Source organism: Cygnus atratus, chromosome 8 (assembly GCF_013377495.2).
Source record: "Cygnus atratus isolate AKBS03 ecotype Queensland, Australia chromosome 8, CAtr_DNAZoo_HiC_assembly, whole genome shotgun sequence".
In the NCBI taxonomy this organism is placed as follows: Eukaryota; Metazoa; Chordata; class Aves; order Anseriformes; family Anatidae; genus Cygnus; species Cygnus atratus.
Genome location: NC_066369.1, coordinates 22,852,260 through 22,872,453, shown reverse-complemented (window position 1 = coordinate 22,872,453; position 20,194 = coordinate 22,852,260). Strand labels below are relative to the sequence as shown.

The 20,194-nt window shown below is 42.6% G+C and overlaps 1 protein-coding gene across 3 annotated transcripts in view; it reads left to right on the top strand.

The window, feature by feature from the left end:
- Positions 1 to 502: 502 nt before the first annotated feature.
- Positions 503 to 20,194, top strand: part of TESK2 (testis associated actin remodelling kinase 2) — a 77,546-nt gene continuing 57,854 nt past the window's right edge. The window contains exons 1-2 of one of the 3 annotated variants that reach the window (XM_035537352.2): positions 503 to 711; positions 8,000 to 8,303. In XM_035537352.2, the coding sequence (XP_035393245.1) occupies positions 8,082 to 8,303 (222 nt within the window). In that variant the 5' untranslated portion in view covers positions 503 to 711; positions 8,000 to 8,081. Of the gene's footprint in view, positions 712 to 7,999; positions 8,304 to 20,194 lie in introns of those variants that run through there. The other 2 variants (XR_007708593.1, XM_050712187.1) reach the window with 2 other exon arrangements.

Below are 20,194 nucleotides of genomic sequence, written 5' to 3'. Positions count from 1 at the left end.
CATCAGTTTGGGTTAAACGCCGGGGCAGGAGGAGGCCGTGAGGCGCCAGGGCCCCCCCCGCCCCAGGCCGCGGGGCCTCCATGAGCACCTGGGCCCGCTGACAGTTTCACGCCGTTGCCTATAAACACGCGGGGATTGGCTCTCCTGCCCGTCTGTCAGAAAGTACACCGCGCTCTTACTGGCTAACTCTCTTATTTATAACCCGCCCTCAAAGGCTGGCCAATGAGAGCGAGGCGCCCCTAGCAACGCCCCTCTCTCTTTCCTGCCGCTGGCTCCCGCTCTCGTCCTGGGAGTTGTTGTCCCTGCTTCCGTTGGCCGAGCTGCCTGCCTCTCAAGCGCCCCTCAGCCAATTAGAAAAGGGCACTCACGTGGATTACCTGCGAACCCCTCCGCGCCTGCCTTCCCTTTCTCCATTGGCCGCACTCCGCCGTCCATCAACCCTCTCCGGACTCCGATTGGCTACACGGGAGGGCGGTGGGTGTCGGGGTGCCGCCCCGGCTCTGGGGGCGGCTCAGTGGCGGTGGCGGCGGCGGCGGAGGCGGGCGCAGAGGGAGGAGCTGCGACGCTCTCCGGCCCCGGGTCCCGCAGCCGGGCTCGCTCCTCACATGGGGCCCCCTCGCCTCCCCTCGGCGGGCCGCTGAGGAGCCGGGCAGGCCGCCATGACAGCTCCCGCCGGCCGCAGGCCCCGCTGGCGCCGCCGCCGCTGCTCAGGTAACGGCCGGGGGCGGCCCCGCAGCTCCGCCGGGGGTGCCCGGGCAGGGTGGCGGCGGGGGAGGCCTGGCTCCGGGGCGCTGCCCCGTGAGGAGGCGTGAGAGGAGGCTGAGGGTTCGGGGGGAGCTGCCCGGGGGCCTGCAGGGTCCGGGTGGGTCGCCGCGTTGAGCGGGGAGCTGCCCTGCTCTGCGGTGGGGGGCTCGCCCCTGGGGTCCCCTGACAGGAGGTGCCTGGGGAGCTGGAAGCTGAGCCTTCGAGAGCACCGCGCTGAGTTCTAGTCACGTTTGTGGCCTCCTAAAAACCCTTACAGCTGATATTGAGGCTGGCTTTTGGGCAGCCTTCATGCTCCAGCTGAAATAACGTCTTCAAAACTAACCTTCTAGTAGGGATCGGAGTCGTAGGGTGTCTTCGTGGGCTGCAAAATCGCCAGGCGCACAGTTCCACGGGGTTAATGAGGTGGTGGAATTTACAGCCGAAGATAAGGTGTTTTATGAGGAGCTCTGATATGCCCAGTGGGTTAGTCGGAAGGGTTTCTATTTAGTCATCAACTCTGGAAATTATTGTTGCATGCCACATTCTGACAGGCCAATAAAAGCGTCATTTTTGGACTTGTGCAGGACTGCACTGTGCAGCTGTAGACACGGCTGTGTTACTTCGTTGTCCATCTTGTTTTGTTTTCACATAAAACTTGTACACAGAGCATGATTAGCTAGAACTGAAAGTACCTGGGTGTGCTCCTGTACCTGCTGCCAAGTGTCTGCCCTCCTGCGTTGGGTTTTCTTTTTTTATTCCCCTCCTTGCTTGGATCTTTCCTGCTGTTCTGTTAGGATGAACAGCTGGCGGTGGGAGCGGAGCAGAAGACAGGGACAGGCTGTGGAAGGAGAAAACTGGTCCAAACGCAGTGTTCTGGCGTTGTGGGCCTGCTGTAACCGAGCTGTACCCTCCGCTTTCATACATGTGCTTTTGCCATTGTGATTCTTTATGCAAGTGACTTTGCAAATGCATGAAAGAAATGCAGGGCTAAAGGAGAGGGATGTTGCTTCTGTACCTGCTGCAGGAAAGAGTGAAGCTTGTGGTTCCCTTGCGTCATAGGTTTCCTTATTTCCTGTAGCCAAGAACCATGCATTTGCACAATGGCAACGCTTCTTATTTTATCCTTGTAGCGTGGTATCTTGCAGCCTGGTACAAAAAAAGTGCTCTTCTAGGCAAGATCGAAAACGATCAACGTTTGTAATTATTTTTTTAAGCCATTTTCCTCCTTATTAGCTCCTTAGTGTATTCATTTCATGTTGTGTATTTATCAGTAAGTACATCTGATAATCAGCCGCTGTGTCCTGGTGGCTCCATCTGTTGTCTGCTGCCAAGTCCTCTTTTTGACTTAGTAAGCTTCTTTTCATATGGCCCTGTCACTTTTTCTTAAGTTGAACACATTTCTGGTAGTGGCTAGGCCACTTTTTTATGTGGTTGTCCCCTTGCCTGCACTGGAGAGCTGTGACAGCTTTTGCAACCAGCAGGGGATTTGCTTGAAATAACTTTGCTGTTGAAGCCCGACTTCATACACTCCAGGTCTGTGGCTCACAACTGTGAGCTATAGATTTCCTCTCGGTACCCGAGGTGCTTCAGGCTGATGTGTAAATACCACCAGTGTCTCCAGTAACACAGCAGCAGATTTGGGATGCCCTGTTCTCCAAAAGGTCACAAAGGAGTTATCAGGGACCCTGTTACTGTTGTGTTTGTGCTGCCAGTACCTGGCGTAGACACGGTACTGGGTGTCTTAGGGAGGCTTGAACCCAGGAACACGGGCTGGAGCTTCAGCCGTATTCGAGTGATGCGTTTTAAATATCTCTGGTGATTACACTTTTAGATGGAAGATGCAAATGTTGGCTGTCTTTTGTGATGCCGTATAAATCATCAGTCAGATATGAAACCCAGCCTGCTTTCTTTATTTTCACCCCGCTTTCAAGCATTCTTGTTCTCTCTCGTCGCCTTTGCCGTGCTGGGTTTTCTCGCCGGCTGCACCGAGACAACGGAGCGTTGCTTCCTGCCTGCCGTGAGAACCCTGCAGACAGCTCTCGGCCCTCAGCTATAAACGTGGCGGAGCGGCTGGGGGGATCCCTTGATTACAGAGGTGTTAAAATAGAAAGGCTTCGATTCCCTTTGTTTTGGTCGGGAGCTAAGCAAATGTCAGCCTGCTGCTTCTCAGCATCTTTACCAAGCCCTGTAGAAGCATAGGGAAGGCCACTGCCTTCGGGGTGTCCTGCAATTTTCATGTTTTCTTAGGCAAACAGAATATATTAAGATTGTCCGTTTGAAGCAGCAGCTGTGTACTGTGTGTGATCTACCTGAGGGTGATGGTTTGACTCTGCCACTACGTTAGAGGCTGCCCTGTGCGTTGGTGTGACTACAGCCAGGCGAGGAGACAAACAGATTTTTGCAAGGCCCGTCTGTACAGGTTCACTTTTGTTTTGTATTTGAACTCGAGAAGCGGTTGGCAATTCCTTACTGTGGGCGTAAGGATCGAGTGTTGTTTTTTGTTGTTTGTGTGTTTTCCAATTATCTGCCTTCTCAGTGTGTGCCAGGCTTTATGCCCGTGCTTTATACGAGTATTTTTAAACCTACAGCGTTGGTCTTGAAGCCCAGGCTTTGCAGTAAGTTAATGTCTCGTCTCTTTCTGGTTTCAAACTTGGCTGCAGTCACAAAATAAGTGAACTGTTTGTTTCAGCTCAGCCTCTTGCGAGGTTTGTTTGCATTACAAAACCGTGGTGCAGCTTAGCAGGCTCCCAGTTTCTGGGCTGGTGTCGCCGTCCCTGGGCTAAGGCAGGTCTCTTCTGCGGAGTGCCAGCCCTAGCCGTGCGAGGTATATGTTGTGGAGGTGCTGGTCAGAGCTAGGAACTGTCCCCAGCAGGGGAGAGGCGACTAAAGCAAAATATTACCAAAATGAAAGTAGGAAATGTTGGGGTTTTCACGTTCAAGTGTCGTGTTGTGACTAAGACGGAAGGCTGGACCGGTGACTTCCCCCAGTAAGCAGTCAGAAAAGATTTCAGCCTCAGGATGAGCTGGGCCAAGCGCAGTGCGAGCCCTGGTGCTGGTAGCTGCCCTGTCTGTAAATATTTGATGTTACCTTTCTCCCAAAGACAGGAAGCCAAGTTAGGGACAAACCAAATACCTTTCCTCTGTTAGGACGGTGAATTACTGCAGTTAGGAACAAAACCGTGGAGAGCTTGGCTCTCTTTACCTATTTAGTTTGATTTCTTATGTTTTGCTCCCCCCTTTTTTCCCCTCTCCTCCAGGCTAATGACCTCAAAGTCAATTCAGTCTCTGGAAGATTTTGTTCTTTACGATCCTTTGAAGCTTTTCTGAAATTTGCAAGTTACTAGAGGGAGTTCTCCCCCCTCGCCTCCTAGCTATGCTGTTGAGTGGCACTTGCCAGCATAATTCCTCCCTGTTTTTGTAGTGCTGGGCTTTTAAACTCCATCAGACTATGGGTTTAAATAGTTAACTCTTGGCAAATGTCTTATGTCAAAGCTTTGGCATCTTGCTCTTCAGAAAACCTTTTCAAATTAATAACATGCATCCACCAGATTTATGGCTTTCCAGGCTGAATGCCTAGCGACAGTCTTCTGTGTCTAAAAATGGTTGTTGTTGTTGTTAGGGCCATCTTTTAGGAAACTTTGACTTTTAAGTGCAAATATGCACGTGTTACGAAGATACTGGGGACAAAAAAAGTGTCGGTAATGAGTTGAAACCGTTTTGGAGGGATCTTGTTTTGCACCCTGAGGCATTAAAGGGATGCTGCTGAAGCTGAGAAGCTCGCTCTGTTTTTATGTCTACGAACGGTATGAAATGCTAAGCACTGGCTAATGTATCTCACTTGTTCATTTTGCGTTGGTGTGCGGGACATAACTTGATGTGCTGTTGTGGGGTTTCCATCTTTACATGTTTTCAGGCTTAGACATTGGGTTTGTAAGTCAACCCCCTCATTAACCAAGTGAGTGCTGATAGTATTTGTAGTCAATTCCACAACTCAAAACCCAATGTGTTCATGCAGTGGAGAAACCGATCCTAATGTACTCTTAATTTGGTTTGTTTGTTTCTTGCTTCAAGGTTTGTTTTTAGACCGAGAAATTAAAATGTGGTAGAGTATGAAACCTACAATTGTGCTTTTCAGCAATACAGCGAATGGATGAGCGGGGCAGGTTACGCGTTTTGACAAATGTATTTCTAAAACATTTTGGCTTGGCAGAGTGGGGTGCATTTTTGTTGTGGTAAGGATGTCAAAAAAGCGGTCTGGAAGCTGGAAAATTTATCAGGAAATGTTTTTAGAGTGCTCGATGTCTTTTCTTAACTGGTCCTTGAGCACAGCTGAAGAATCTTTGAGCTGAACTTTAGTATTAAAGAACAAGCAAACAAACCCAACAGCCTTCAGATCTGCAGCAGGTCGGTCTTGCGTTCTGCTCAGTGCACTTTAATTAATCATACAAGGTAGTAAATTAAAGTACCTCAGACTGATTTGACAGTCAATTAAACCCTGGTTGATTTGACTGAGAATGTGATCATTAGTGTAATTGGCCAAAATGACAGGAGGCCCGCTTGGAAGTGTGCCCACTTGAAATTTTCCTCTAATTCTGTGTATGCAATCCCGGGCAGAAAGTTGGACAAATGGAGCTCTATCCTAATAATTTCCAAGGATTTCGTGTGGCTGTCTGGAAATAAGGCAAGCTTTAGCAGGCAGAAATTGAAGGGACGGGTTACTTGGGGATCCAGATGGCAAAGCCTTTTGGGATTTATGTTGTGTGAAGTGCTTTGAATCTCTTCTTTCATTGTGAGATCTGTACGGAGTTTTGCGGAGTTCACCATGTGATTTCAATCAGAAGGATGTGGATGTGTGAGGGTGGGTTTTTTTTTTTTTAGTAGATTAAGCAGAGTATATGGGGAGCTGATCTTCTGTTAATGGTATCTGGATGCTTAAGACAGAGGTAGGTTTTTCTTCCTGTTTAATATCACTTACCTAAGTTGGTGTCTTCCTCTAGCTAGAAAACAGCAGTCTTATTGTCTCATTTTTTGGATATATCTTGATATAGCTCTGATTTGTTTGCTGGGTCGCAATGCAGATGGGTTGTTTCACTAAGTTTTGGGGGGGTGTCTGCAAAACTTCAGGGTGCACCTCATGGGAGTCATGGCATTGAGTGTCAGACCGGGCGCTGCTGGGGCAAAACCTTGCTCCTTCCCTTAGGAAGTGCCTAGTGCAGGTGGGTGCTGCTCTGCTAAGTGCTAAAACATTGCTTCTTCAAGTCCAGCAGGCTTCTTGGTCAATCTCCAACCATACTTGTCTCTTGTTCCAGAAAACGACTTGTTAACGCCATTGTTTCCTGCCTCTCCTCCTTCCACAGATAGTTCTTTCTTCATCTCCTTGAAAAGCAACCAAATGTTAATTCGCTGCTCTCAGATCAAAAAGAATTATTTAAGTACGCTTGGAAGATCCTGGGCACCTTCTTTGCAGCTGACGAGCTTCCATGGGCTATTTCTTCTCTCCGGGGAGAGAGAGCAGGCTTTGTCGTCCTGTGGTGCTCCTGTACCATTTCCAGACCTTCAGGGCTCGTGGGGCAGGAATATGAGGTCAGAAATTGGATCCTGATCTTCTCTGTGGCAGTCGGCCACGCTATAACGTTAGATGATGTAGTACTAGCATCTGAGAAGTGCAGGAAGCTCACGCACGGGGGAGTCTGCACATAAAGTTTTGTAGGAATACCGCAAAGTGGGATTTGGTAGAGATTAAATTTTCTTAACCAGGTCCTCGTAAGGCTCTCCTATACCGTCCCCCCCGATCCCAACCCTCATTCAGAGAGGTGAGTTTTAAGATACTTGAAATAAACACCAGCACAGGCCTTGGGGGGGGAAAGTTTTTGTTTCTCCTCGGAGAGGACAACCTCAGATTAATTCCATGCAATCCAACGGAGCTAATTCTGAAGGCAGGGAAGGGCTGTGCGTCTTTCTGACGGGTTGGCACAGCATCTCTGAAGGATACGCTGCGCACAAGATGTGTATAGCAGGGCTGCTGTGTATTCAGAGGACAGCTGGTGCGCCTCTGTTTTTGAGATGCTCTTCAAATTTCGTGTATTGTTCAGGTTTTGTACATCTGTGTACATACAAGTATAAGTGCCTCATCTGCTCCCTGCTTTGTGATTATTTTGTCTACCACTTTATATAAAAAAAAAGTTTGCCTTCCCCTTCCAGTTTTTCATTCACCGTCAAAAAAAAAAAAAAATCCTCCTTGTGAGTGCCCACTTTGTTCAGGTTTTGTAGGGGCTTCACTGAATCGCTGTAAATGAACAGTTGAGTGTGGAAAAGATGAATAACCTCCTGACTCTAAGGTTTAAAGGGAAAAAAAAAAGTAGGCCACCTGTCAGGTTTGCCAATCCAAGTTGGATTTGATGGGCTCCAGAGTCATCCTGATTACTTCATCATCCTCTTACACAGAGAAAAAAAATTCCCTCAGTGTTGTTTTTTCTCTTTTTTCCCCCCTTCGTACTTGGCAAATGTATCTTATTTCCTGTGTTTTCAGTTGAACTGAAATTAATATAGCTTTAAAATTGTGTGCGTAGAGAATTGTTCTGGCAGTTTCGTACAAGAAGCCTTTGTTTTTGTAGCAGGATTGTTGATCGTTTTCACAAATTTGGGGACTAGATCTTTAGCGGGTATAAACTTGTGTTTTTACTAGTTAAGAAATTGGTCTTGGAACATTCATAGGTGGAAGTTTAAAAAAAAAAATACAACAAAGCTTTGGGTGCTTCAGCTACTGTTATTGACAGCTAATAAGTCAACTGAAAGTTGATCAGTTTTTTTATAGTGAGGCATCTTTTGTTCAGCCCCTAATGTTGAATGGTTTCTTGCAATAGCACTAGATTGGTCACCAACTGCTACCGAAGTAGCATAGAAAATAACATTTTGTGGATTTCCTATTGCTTAATTGTTTGATATAGCAACCAGAACTTAAATAGTGTGTGTGTGAAAGCCTTTTGTTATCATTTAAAGTTTGGAGCTCCAAACCTATCGATGTCTTAATAGCCAGAGTATAGAATATTTCCAGGACTCTGAAGGAAAAATTCATTGGATTGTCCATCTTTTTTAGTGCTACTGAGTGGTTGGTCTTGTGTGTGTTTTGTTTTTTCACACCAAAGGTACCTTCTGCTTTTCTTATTCCCTTACACTGGTTAAGCTGTGTTGGAGTCCTATCAAACGTGATTAGATATTTTTATAATAATGACCATCTCAATTTCTTGTGTTTTAGCTTCCAGCAAGAGTAGAGAAGACAGCAAAGTACCTAAGATGTGAGAAGTCCTCCCTTAACAGAAGAAAAGCCTGTTTTCAAAATGGACCGAAGTAAGCGGAATTCAATAGCAGGATTTCCACCACGCTTGGAGCGCGCTGAGGACTTTGACGGTGGCACTGGAGGAGATGGGACTGCATCCCAGATCGGAAGAGTTTGGACCTCTTCGTACAGAGCCCTGATAAGTGCCTTTTCCAGACTTACCCGTCTTGATGACTTCACATGTGAGAAAATCGGCTCTGGTTTCTTCTCGGAGGTGTTCAAGGTGTGTGTTTTGTTCTTCCCTTCATGTTGATCGTTTTGTGTTTGGTGCTGAGAAGTATAAGAGCATCAACAGAAGTACTTCTTTCACTGAAGTTAGCTGTTACTGTATTGGCTTTACTTAACTGATGAAGAACTTGCAGGACTCCAGTTATTTCCTCTAAGTTGTTCCTCTTCCAGCTGTTTTTTTATCACTTGTAAGTTACTTGGGGAGCTGCAGAGGCTATTTGTGAGAAATAATATGAGCTAAAAAATAACTGGTTTATCTTTGGTCCCTGCCACATATTTCTGTGTTTGTGTAGTGTATTAAACCCCAGTGGCTATTTGGTTCCCTCATATTGAAGTTTGGCTGTCTTTAATGTAGCTCAATTATTAAGTTTGTGAGGTTGTTCTTATTCCTTTGCCAGTTTTTTGACTCACAACTCAAGATGTGCCAGTGTTAGGAGATCTACACATAATTACTGAGTTTGAAGCAGCAAAATTGGTTGCACTGCAGTTACAATACATTCAGCTACTGTTCTCTATTTCCTTTGCTTCTTGTTATGCCGTACCTCTAACTCAAATAGTCAGAGATTGCTTCATAGTAAATAATAGGAATAAGAAAATCAGAGATTGCCAGTGACTTGCTGCTACAATATCTAAAAAGTGGTTAAGGACATGGAAAAGCAATTTGTGACACCGTACAGGCAGTTCCAGTTTTACGGTGCTAGTAGCATTTCTTATGCCTTGACTGTTCTGGTAAGGTCTATTGTAGAGGAGTTGAGTCAACGTTGAGTTGACTTCTAGGCTTTCAGGCACTGCAAAAAATAACTTGTTTCCTTGCCTTAGTTCCTGGCTTTAAATGAACTCGCCCTCCAACTTATTTCCGTTTCAGTGAAATGCCAGAAAATAGCTCACGGTATATTCTGTCCATTCCATGATACTTAATGTGATCTTTAAGAATTTAAACTAAGAAACATTTTATCCAGCTTTACTGCTGTGAATAGATATGTGAATTAGAAAAGGAAAATTATTTTTGCTGTTTTAATGCTCAAAGGCATTCCCATCTCTGTATGTATATCTCCTCTTGTGTGAAGGCAAGTTACTCCAAAAATTTTTTTTCTTTACCTAGATATATGGAAATTTAATTTCCCCTAACACAAGTTTTTATTTCTGAAGTCCCTTTTCTTTCTTTTGAAAGAAAGTTTTGTATGTTGGGACTTCAGAAAGTGTTGTAGTCAAACAGCTGCATGTGTGAACAGATTTACTGGGTGAAATAAGCAACTTTCTACTGTACATTGGTGAGGAACATCATGGAAAAGTGCCCTGAGGCAAGATGCTTGCATATCCAGCAGAAAGGTACGGTATTGCCGATCATTAGGAAATGAAAGTGAGTGAGTGGGTGGGGAAATGGTTAAAAGCGAATATAACTTCCTATCATACATAGTTATTGATTTATTAAGAATATCTTATTTTAAGAGAGCACTTGTTTCAGTTAGGTCGTGGCATACAGAGGTACACATTTATTTGAGAACTTCTGTTGGTTGAGAGAAATCCTCGATACCTGATTTACCTTCCTGTGCATAAAGGAGTCCGCTAACTTTTAAACAGCTTTCCCCTGCCATTCCCATTTTCAGCAGAACTAACCTAGGCACCTTTTGGGGTAAGTCAGCAATCAGCGGCATTACTCTAGACACCCAGATTACTACCAGCTCTTAGTGTCTGTTTTTCTAGAAACAGCTACAGACCTCCTGCAGGGAAACAGTGAGTGATAAAGCCTTTTCTTTCACATCAGTTTCAAAAAAAAGGTTCTCCCTTCACTTTTGGCACAAACGGGTGAGAATGCATTACAACCTTGTCTTAGATGCGGTTCCACACTTATTTGGGCAGGTTTCTGTTTTGCTAGTTTATCAGCCTGACCACTTCTGTCATTAATCTGACTGTGCTGATGATCAGATTTCATGCGAGAACCTTGATGTGCTTCCAGGAAAGGAAGCCTCGTGGTTTGACACAGTCAAAGTTCAGTCTGATCCGCAGGTTCCCTGGTAAGCGATTGAACTTGAGAAGAATCCTTGATAGTTCTAAACTTGCTGCATAAGTAACTTTACAAAGCAATGAAGCTTTCCCTTTAAATTAGTGAAAGGTATCTCAGAAAAAAAATGTCACCAGAGCTTTATCAATTATGTATTTGTCTATTGTTTAGTGAGCATCATGCATCAGGTTTGCTCATGTGATTTAACAAAGAATACTTGCACTGTTTTGAGGGTTTGGGATTTTTCTTTTGCTACACAACTGACAATTGTTTCCAGTGATTTGTTCCCTTCAATCCTTTTCTGCGGAGACTCCTTTTTTAATACAATCTTTCAGAGTGGATAGAAATTGCCTTCTCTTAATTTGGGAATATGAATACATTATAGCATCGGTGTGTGTATATGTTAATGGTTGTATATCCTATGAATGTTTTTATAGCATTTCTAGGGCACCTTTACTCACACAAACGAAGCTTTCTGGTTTATTCAGCATGAAATACTACACTAGTCTTTTGACTTTTGTTTGCTGTCATTGTAGCAATTTGAGTTCACCTGAATGCTGAATATTGTAGAAATGACTTTAGAAAAGCGGAACGTTGTCAAACGCCGGTAGTCTAGTTTAAGTCAGCCAACTGACTATTTCCTGTTGTAGTTTTCAGTGGCAAGTGCAGAACATTGATGCTTGCTCTTAGATTGAACTGGGCAAAGGCTGTTTTGTAAATGTTCATTTCCCAGCCGTGATCCAAAATCTTTACTAGTCTTCCCAGCTAAGAATTTAAAGACGGATGGAGCTATAAGTAATTGTGGGGGAGATGAACATCGTGCTGAAACTAAATACTGCGTAAGGAGATATTTTATAACGAATGTTAACCGCATGTGTAGGAACGGCAGTCATACTAAAATCCGTGATCCTCCATTCACATAGATCTTCTGCTTCAAAGCCAGTAATAAATATTCAAGTTCCTTCAGGGATTCTTGTTGGCTCTGTATTCCGTAGCTGAACTTCTGAGAGAGACTGGAAATAATTTTGGTACTTTGAATGCTAAAAGAGGACGTTTTTTGCAGTTTATTTTTTTGTCTGTACAGGGATCATAGATCCAGCAGAGAATTGTACAGGTTCAAGGTTGCTTGTGTTTGCATGTTGGGAAGTTTGTGTTGCTGTACAGGTGTGCTCACTGGAGAATCTGAAGGTTTTTGACTGTTACAAGAAGCGTGGTGAAGTCTTCTGACGTCCAGGGAAGAACGCATGGTTTTGTCCTGGGCAGTCCTGGATACTAAAGTTTATTTCACTGCGGATAGTTCTCCTGTTTTAAGTATGCTTGGCCATCTAATTAGCAGTATTATCAGAAGATAATTCCAAAAACAGGAGCAAAATAATCTGTGTCACTCTAGTTCTGTTGTGCAGGGCTACTTCACCGCTGTCATAATGATGGTCTTGCCTGTTGAAAGCTCCCCCCTCCAATAGCCAGGGAGATGGCATATAACAGGGAGAAAAGTAATTTGTTTTTGTCAGGGAACGCGCTCTGAGAAAACTGTTGAAGCTAGTCTAACCTCTGATTATCTTTGGGATAAGCAGAGAGCAAAGTTGAAGACAGAACTCAGGTCAACCAGGCCACAGTCTTGACCACCTTGAGTCACGCTTTTAACCTCCTAGGAGTTGAGCGAGCTACTATTAGAAATTAATTGTCAGAGAAAAAAATAATCTGATCGTATGAAATATTCAAAGCAATTACGTCAATATCATTTGTATCTTAAGCATATGCCTGGGAAAGTTGTTCATGTGAGCAGTGGAAAAGGTGCATAATATCTTTTTTAAAAAGTTGTTTAATAGTGGATGAGCAAAGAAAAGTATGTGAATATAAAATGTATGAGATGTAATGCAAAATTAACAACCTTTTAGAGTTGAAACATTAAGCAGATGAGCATGGGTGTCTCCAAAAAATGTTTGAGATGGAAATCAGCCCTCCTGTTTTGGCTTACATACTGTGGCCTTCCCGGGCTGATACTGAAAGCACCAAGCAGTGGGTTTTGTGCTCCCCTATAACTCGAGATCCTTTCTGCAGAACTTCAGGCTACGCAATTTTCCCATTTTTGCATTTGTGCAGCAAATTTCACCTACTAATCCCCACAGGGTTAAATGCCTTTTTGTGCTTCAGGGTTGTGAAAAACACTCATGTAATTCTTTTTTATAGAGTACTAACTAGTATGGTAATGTACTCAGCTGGTAGTTCTGTTACCTCTGATGGACATTACCCAGTACAGTTCATGTTTTGTACCACTTTGGATGCTATGGCTGTAAGGCACGTCGTCATGCTGGTGGGCTTGGACTCTGGAATATGACTGTGGTAAATCTGAGAGATCCTACTATATGGCTTTCCCAAGAGTGAGATTCAGAGCTGTATCTTTTTGTGTTTTATGACTTGATTGCTATCTTTCTTAATTGACATCTCTCTGTCTATAATTTTCAGGCCTTGAGGAAGAGTCCAGTACAGAAATGTTTGATGTTGAGCAGTAGTCACTTTCCTCTTTTGGCCTTTGAACTAAGTTTGACAGAACTTGCTATCTAGAATAAACAATGGAAAGTAAGAACTGTAGAATGGGGTGAATGATGGATTTACTCATAGGACTTCAGAAACAAAGGTTATGAGAGACAAAGGTTACAGGCCGCTTGACCAAAAAAAAAGTCTATTTTGTTTGACATGAATATCTATTTTCATGTTAGGCTTTACCCATTATGTCTTATGGTTAAACTGGATGTTTGAAAATGAAGGAAGGCATCATGTACTTCTCAAGCAGTTAAAGCTTAGAAAGGATATTAGATGATCTACACCTACTGCCACGTAATCAAAGGTCATTATATTTTAGCAGTAACTGGTATTTTGTCTAAAGCACGCTGGCCTGACATACAATACAGGGTTTGTTTGTTTTTCTTCAATTCTGAACTGAAGACCTCAAAAGCAATATCAAAAAAAAATATGCTTAGTGTTTAATCTCCCTGTTGTGAAGTCTCTTGGGCCTGTTAGTCTGCCCAGTCATTGTTAGTGTTTCTTGGCTGGGCTGGAGTCTTTACTACCTCTACCTTCCTCACTGTAAAAAAATATGAGCGTTATCAAGTTATGTTTTGACCCTTTTGATGTGTTACATAGTCCAAATTTCTGTTTTTTTTTCCCTGCCCTGACATTAACCTTGCTTTTGCAATAGAGGTTTAAGTCTTTCCAACATCTTCTCCAACATCTTTTTCTTTTTAAAGTGGGCATAAAACTGAGTGCCCTAGTTTTGTTCTTAACAATGACATGTCCAAAGTAGCCTTTTGGTTTGCCACACTCTTTACAACACGAACACTTGTTATCATAACACAAACTTACATTGTGTTTTCTGTTTTACGGGACTCCTACATACATCTTCATGTTGCTGCTCACTGGACATGGGTCTCCTGCTCTGTACGTACAGCCTTCAGTCTTTGTTTCTAGTGAAATTTTTCATTTGGGTGTGTTGGTTTTTGCTCAGATGTGCCTGAGGCATGACATGGCCTTCCCTACGTAGTGAAATAACGAGAACAGGGCAATGCTACAAACTTAGGATTTGAATTTATCTCAGTGGTAGCTGTCATCAGTGAGCTGGAAGTGAACACAGCATTGAGTAACACGAGGCCTAGCTCAGTTCCTCTGGAAGCTCGGTAGAAACTTCCCCATTTCATGCTGCTTTGTCGTGCACGGCTGTAGCTTGAGCTATCGCTCATATTTAACCTACTTAGAGCAGCTTATGGCACGAAGTCGGATGTCTTGCAGAAGTCTGTGTGTTTATGTATATAGCTATTGTAAGACTTGTCATTTTATACAATGACTCTAATAAATCGGATCACCAAGTTTTAAATTAACGTCCCTTCCCAACTCTGTTTATTAGAACTACTGTAGCCTCCTTAGCTGAGCCATGCTCAAGTACATGTGCTCTGTTCTTGGCAGATATTTTCAGCCTGTCCTTAAAACTTCCATTATAGGGGATTCTGGAACCTCCTTTGGTGTAGCCAGGCCATGTTTTTGTTATTATTTAATATTATTATTATTAAACTATCCTTTTATAGCTAGGACTTCCTAGTTTCAGTTGTTTCTACAGCTGGTCATGTCTGTTTGCTTCTTGGCTCTAAAAGCAACTCCTTGCTGACAGAGGGTTCAGTTTTCCTGTGGCATTTAATGGTTTATCATGTCAACAGAGGCCTTCTTCCAAGACTAAAATGTCTGTGAATGTGTGGAAGGAGGAAGGGAGCTATTTGAGTAGTTTTATAAATGAGTCTGTAGAAAAGGAGAGGATGAATGTTTAAAAAAAAAAAAAAAAAGACATGAAGAAAGGGCAGAAAAAAAGGGCAACAGAAGCTGAATTCATAACAAAGGTGCTGCCGGTTGGCTTTCAGCCCATGCTCAGACAAACTCTGTTGGAGAAAGGATTGGAAACCAGTGGCTCAGTCTGCAGGTAACACTCTCCAGAACCGGAGTCTTCGTTAACTCAGGTTTTGACAGATTATCAGACATGCAATATATGAATTGTCAGCGTGTTTTAAATCTAAATGCAAGTCTGTGTGTTATTGCCGGGCTCAGCAGGATGGCCAGGAATAGAGCTGGTACAGAGCCCCCTCCCATTGCTGGAGGGGGTCCCCTGCTGCAGGACAAGTCCCCAGCATGCTCCCAGGACCCCATGAGCTGCTCCCTGCTGCCTCTGTGTGCACCTGTTTGCTGCATAAAAGGGATGTCAGGTCTTCAGGGCTGTCAAACCAATACCTTTCGGTAGCCCTGAATTCTTTGAAGAGGGGAAAGGGATTAAATGTCAGCGTAAATCAAGGAGGTTCTGAGCATTCCAGCCAGAGGAGTTTTTTTAGTCCTAACACACCCTGTTGGTTATTATTTCAGAACTTTCAACATAAACACTGGCAATGCAAAAAGGGTTGTTTATTTGTTAATATACCAAGTGAAAGGTTGAATTTGGCTCTTAGTACAACTCTGGCTTTTACTTTTGAACAATTTTAGTGACTTTGAGGCTTTGCTACCAGACTTCAAGCCAAAATTACATTCTTCAAGTTGGCATTAGTATCTCCAGGAACTTAACTGTGCAGAATGCTTTTTTATTTTTTTATTCTATGTAGAGGGAGACAGGAAGAATTTTTATGTAGAGGAAGACAGGAAGTCTGTTGGTTTTCTTTATGGTAGCTGTTGTAAGTAAAGTATGAAGAAAGCTCATACAGATGATGGAAAGCAGCTCCCCCAGCTGCTTTTTCACTTCCTCTGTAGATTTTTACCATCCCTCTGCCAAGGACCCCTGCTCTCCCAGCTCAACCAGTTGAAGGAGGTGTTATGTGCATGTTTTCATGGGAAACCGGAGTAGCTTAATCTACTTTTGGAAGTTTTTCAGTCCAGTGTGGCTTGTGATGCAACCATTTCTCTCTCACTTCAATTAAATTAATTCTTCAGATACCTGTGAGTTAGCATCTTCTGTTACAGTAGTCTCTACTATCAGCTTTAAAGAGTGGTTTAAGCAGATGTCCATGAGGAATGACAGACGAAGCTCTTTTTGGCCTGGGATATAGAGGGATGAAGAACTAGGTGGCATGAAGTCTTTTCCAACCCTATGCTTTTGATTTCACAAATGCAAAGAAAAACATGAAGATGTACAGCATAGGAGGAAGGCCTAAATAGCAATATAAATGCCAAGCTTGACATAAGCAAAATATGCAGAGAGGAATTATGCCTAATAGACAAAAATTAGTTTCTAGGAAAAATTAAGTGCAATTATCTTCAGTATGTTGCTGATGACAAAAAGAAAACTTATTATGGCACTGCAAGTCTAGAGATGTAATACAAGTTCACATATGCACTGTGTTAACAGAGCTATGCCTGTAGCAACACTAAACGTCATATAAAAGGGTTTCTAAGACTTGCTTTCTGTCATCTGTATGAACTTTCTTCATGCTTTACTTAAAATGATTGCCACTTTGTATTAAGGATTGAAATAGTAACACTGTCAATTTAAAAGTTGGAATATCTTTCTGGATTAATAGGCTGTAGGAACTCTGCAAGCTTGAATATGTATCTTGCACAGTTACTTTGTTGCCTAGGTTGGCTTTTTTTTTCTGAAACTGAATCATAAGGAAGCATTTCTGGTATTCAGGATAAAAATACTCTGAAGCGGCAGCATTGGCATAGAAGTCAGCTGATAATGTGAAATTTCACAAGATACCTCAAATCTATCTCATGCTTTGTCCTTTTTACTTCAGTTTCAAAGTTCTCTCATTTTCCAGTACGCTGTTTTGAGCATTCAGTGTAAGGTTTGTACTAAGAAGGGATCCTCTTCGGTTGCCTCTGGAATTACCAGCCTGTTTGGAGCCCTGAGCCAAACGTAGGTGCTCTTCAAAAGCTGCATAAAATACTAGAGGTGAGATCACACGGTATTCTTGATATTTGTGGGACCATTTGATAGGCTTAAAAGGTATTTTATTTTAGTTACCCTATAAAGTATTTGTAGGAAACTGCCTAGTTGTATGTAACTACTTTTTCAGCATCAGATATTTGAGTTTTCTTAAGCTGGGGAACTGTAGAACATGGTGCCAATACATCAGGGGAAAAAAAGAATATAAACAGTGTCTAATAACTGGAAAAGTGGTTCAATTAATCATTTCAAGCTTAACCTAATCAGTGTATAAAAATGTCATTACGGTGCATAAACAGTCTTATAATGAGAAAACATTTCTCAAACAATGCCTTTTTCTTATCCCTTTGTTTGAGGAAAAAGGCATAACAAGGCCCAATGGCTATTAGCTGTAATGAGAATTATGCCTATTCTGAAACGTTAAGTGGCTGTGGGAACAGTCTCGCCTAACCAGAATTGTCTGCTCTCTCCTGTTAGATTCGTTGGTGATGTTTGGAGCCATCCTGGTTTTTAAGAGTGTTCTTGATTAAGCTTGGCCAAGTGTTGAGATGCTTACAGCTACCAACAGTCTAAGGTCACCAAATTTGGAATCTACTGGTCTAAACAAATCTTTTAAATATATTTTTCTTCCTCTAGATTGGTGTTGCTACATCAGGCAAAATGAGATTTTTCTGGGTCTGCTTATGCCATGTAGCATCAGAAGTCCTTGTATATTGGAAAATTAGTACAGAAATAAGGAAACAAGTAGGAAACTCAGATCTAATTCTTGTGTTTGTAGGCATGAGGAGTATACCTTGTAAGTTTTGAGAAGTGACATCCATTTGAGCAGTACCTCACTCAGGTGTGGTGTTCCTCTTCTAAATTTCTTCCTTCATTCTGTCACAGTGAGTTAGAGACATTGCAGTTGCTGCCTCCCTCCCTGGGTGATGTGATACCTCTTAGTAAAACAGCAGATCTTGTCCACACATGCCTCGTGGTCTTGTTTCTTATTTCAGAAGGATTTAGATTTAAGCTAAAAAATCTTCCTCTTTCGACTAGTGGAGGAAACTCTCAGGATGACAGAAGCAAGATAAATGGGGCTTAAGGCCTCTTACATGAAACTATAGTGTTAAAACACACCACTAATCGTTTTGCTTGGGAATACAGTCACTGTATTATGTGAACTGGCCAAGATGGCTAGAGTAACCTTGAAACCTCAAGCTCTTGAATTGTATCAGCTGGGTGCCTCTAATCATTCTCTTCCTACTCTGATATTTGTCAGGAGTAGGAAGAAGCACCGTTCTGGAACTGAGATGAGGCATAAATACTGAGAAGGATTATTTGTCTCATGCTGTGTGAAGTATCAGCCTTTGGGAAACCTTTTAGCAACTGCCAAGATGTTTTGTGTGGTAACCACGCAGACAGTTGCCTTCCTCTTGCTAGTGATTTTTTGATTATTGAGGTGCCAAGATGCTGTCATCCCAGTCCTTCTCACTTAATTAGCCAATGCTTTTAGCACATAGGCAGGGTGAAGTAAATAGGCCTTATTCTGATGGATCGCTAATGTATCACTTAAAAACCTCACCTGCATAATTATTCCCTAGGGATTACAAAACGGGCAAAATACTCAAGAGCCTTCATCTCTGTTCAGGTGTGAGTATCATTAATTTTAGAATTTCCTGTCTCACTTGCAGGGCACTCATGCTCTTATGTTTGTTAAAATTGAGATTGCTTTGAAAGGCTAAAAACAGAGGGCTAGTTCACATTTGACTTGTCTGACATAAGCCTTGTTTTGATTGATTGATTCATCTATTTTATGACTAGAAGTCTTAAGATATTTATATATATATATATATATATGTAACAATCATATATATGTGTCAATAACATTTTAGTAACCTCAGAGATGTCACTGGGTAGTAGACCTAATGTAAGCCTTGCCTTTTGTAGTGCTGTTGGAAAATTCTAAGAAAATTTTGAAAATATTATTTCTATAATACTCTTTCCTGCAGTCCTACTTGGCATCACTACAAGTAAGGTCTAAAATTGTACCAAGTGAAGCAAATTAACAAACGTGGGGGGAAAAGAGTTTGCATACACTACATTTCATGTTCCCTGCTTTGAGCAGCCAACTTCTCTATTGAAGAAAAAAAACCTTTGAAAAATACAGCGGAATGTAATAATTTCTCCAGCGCAGTTAAATGGTCTGTTTAGTTTTCTGTTCTGTATGGAGATGTGCTGGGTTGGCAGCTCTGGGATTTTCTGTTTTGCCAGCTGGCAAACATGCACGTTTGTGTAAGCTCATTCATTGCTGATACCAGGAGACAGGTGCTGATTTACTGTTCTTCAAATAACTGCGCTGGCCTGTGTCCAGCGTTAACGTGGCTGAGCCTAGGGAACGGGCTGCATCCCCTACGACTGTTGTGACACACCTCTCTGAACGCTTATTTTCCTGGCATTGGGTGGGTGGTGGGGTGGAGTTAAATACTTCACAGGAGTGATGGATGTCGCTGTGTGTGATGGCAATCCATCTGTGCTCTGTGTGTGTGAGCTGCTTCTGGCTGGGGCGTGGGCGCCTGCTGTTTGCTGCTCTTACTGGACGAGGTCAGGGCGTGAGGAGAGGGCAGAGCTGTGGAACATTGCTTTGAGTAGTCAGTATGGAGATATTGTTTTGTTAACTGATCCATGGCTGACAGTATGGGAAACATAGTACCTTTCACATCAGCTGGCATGATTTGAGTCCTGCAAATCCAGTTCCTGTGATTCTTAGCCATTGCTGACAATGAGGAAACACTTAAGAAATTGCCTGGAATATTTAATTAGTTCCTTTTTTTTCCTTTTCTAAGAGAACTTAATGCTCGAGAAAAGCAGTTCCATGAAGGCTGAAGTAACAAGAAATTACTGAGAGCTCTCATTTTTTGGCTATGGCCTCAGAGTTGTAGCAATTTATAAAAACGTAAGCATCTTCAAGTAAGCAAAATGTAGCTCCTTTATATTCCATCCTCTCTTATTTGTGGTCAAGTCCTAGTGCTGTGACTGATAATAGCAGCAATAGCTGCATGCAAGCAGGCTCTGCGCAACTGTGAGACCGACCTCCTTATTCATGCATGAGCAACATTTATTTGACAGATTTATGTAGGAAGTGTAAGGAAGGTATTTCTGACCATAATAAAACTTTCTCTCAAGGTTCCCATGCAGATTTTTAAAACAAAATCAACAAATGCATTTGAACGGTGATGATGATATCCCTGGTACCGTGGGGGATTGCATGCTTGGTACCAAACTGTTAATATATTAGAAAAGACTTAAGGTGCAGTTACATGCCAGGAGAACTTAACACGAAGTGTTCTTGCTTAAAAATCATCTGCAGATCATGCAAATATCGTCACATTTTGCACAGGATAAAACCATAGTAACACAGGAAATATTTAATCATCAGTATTAAAAAAAGAAACAGGAGAATAAGGACACACAGATACAGTATCTCATTATG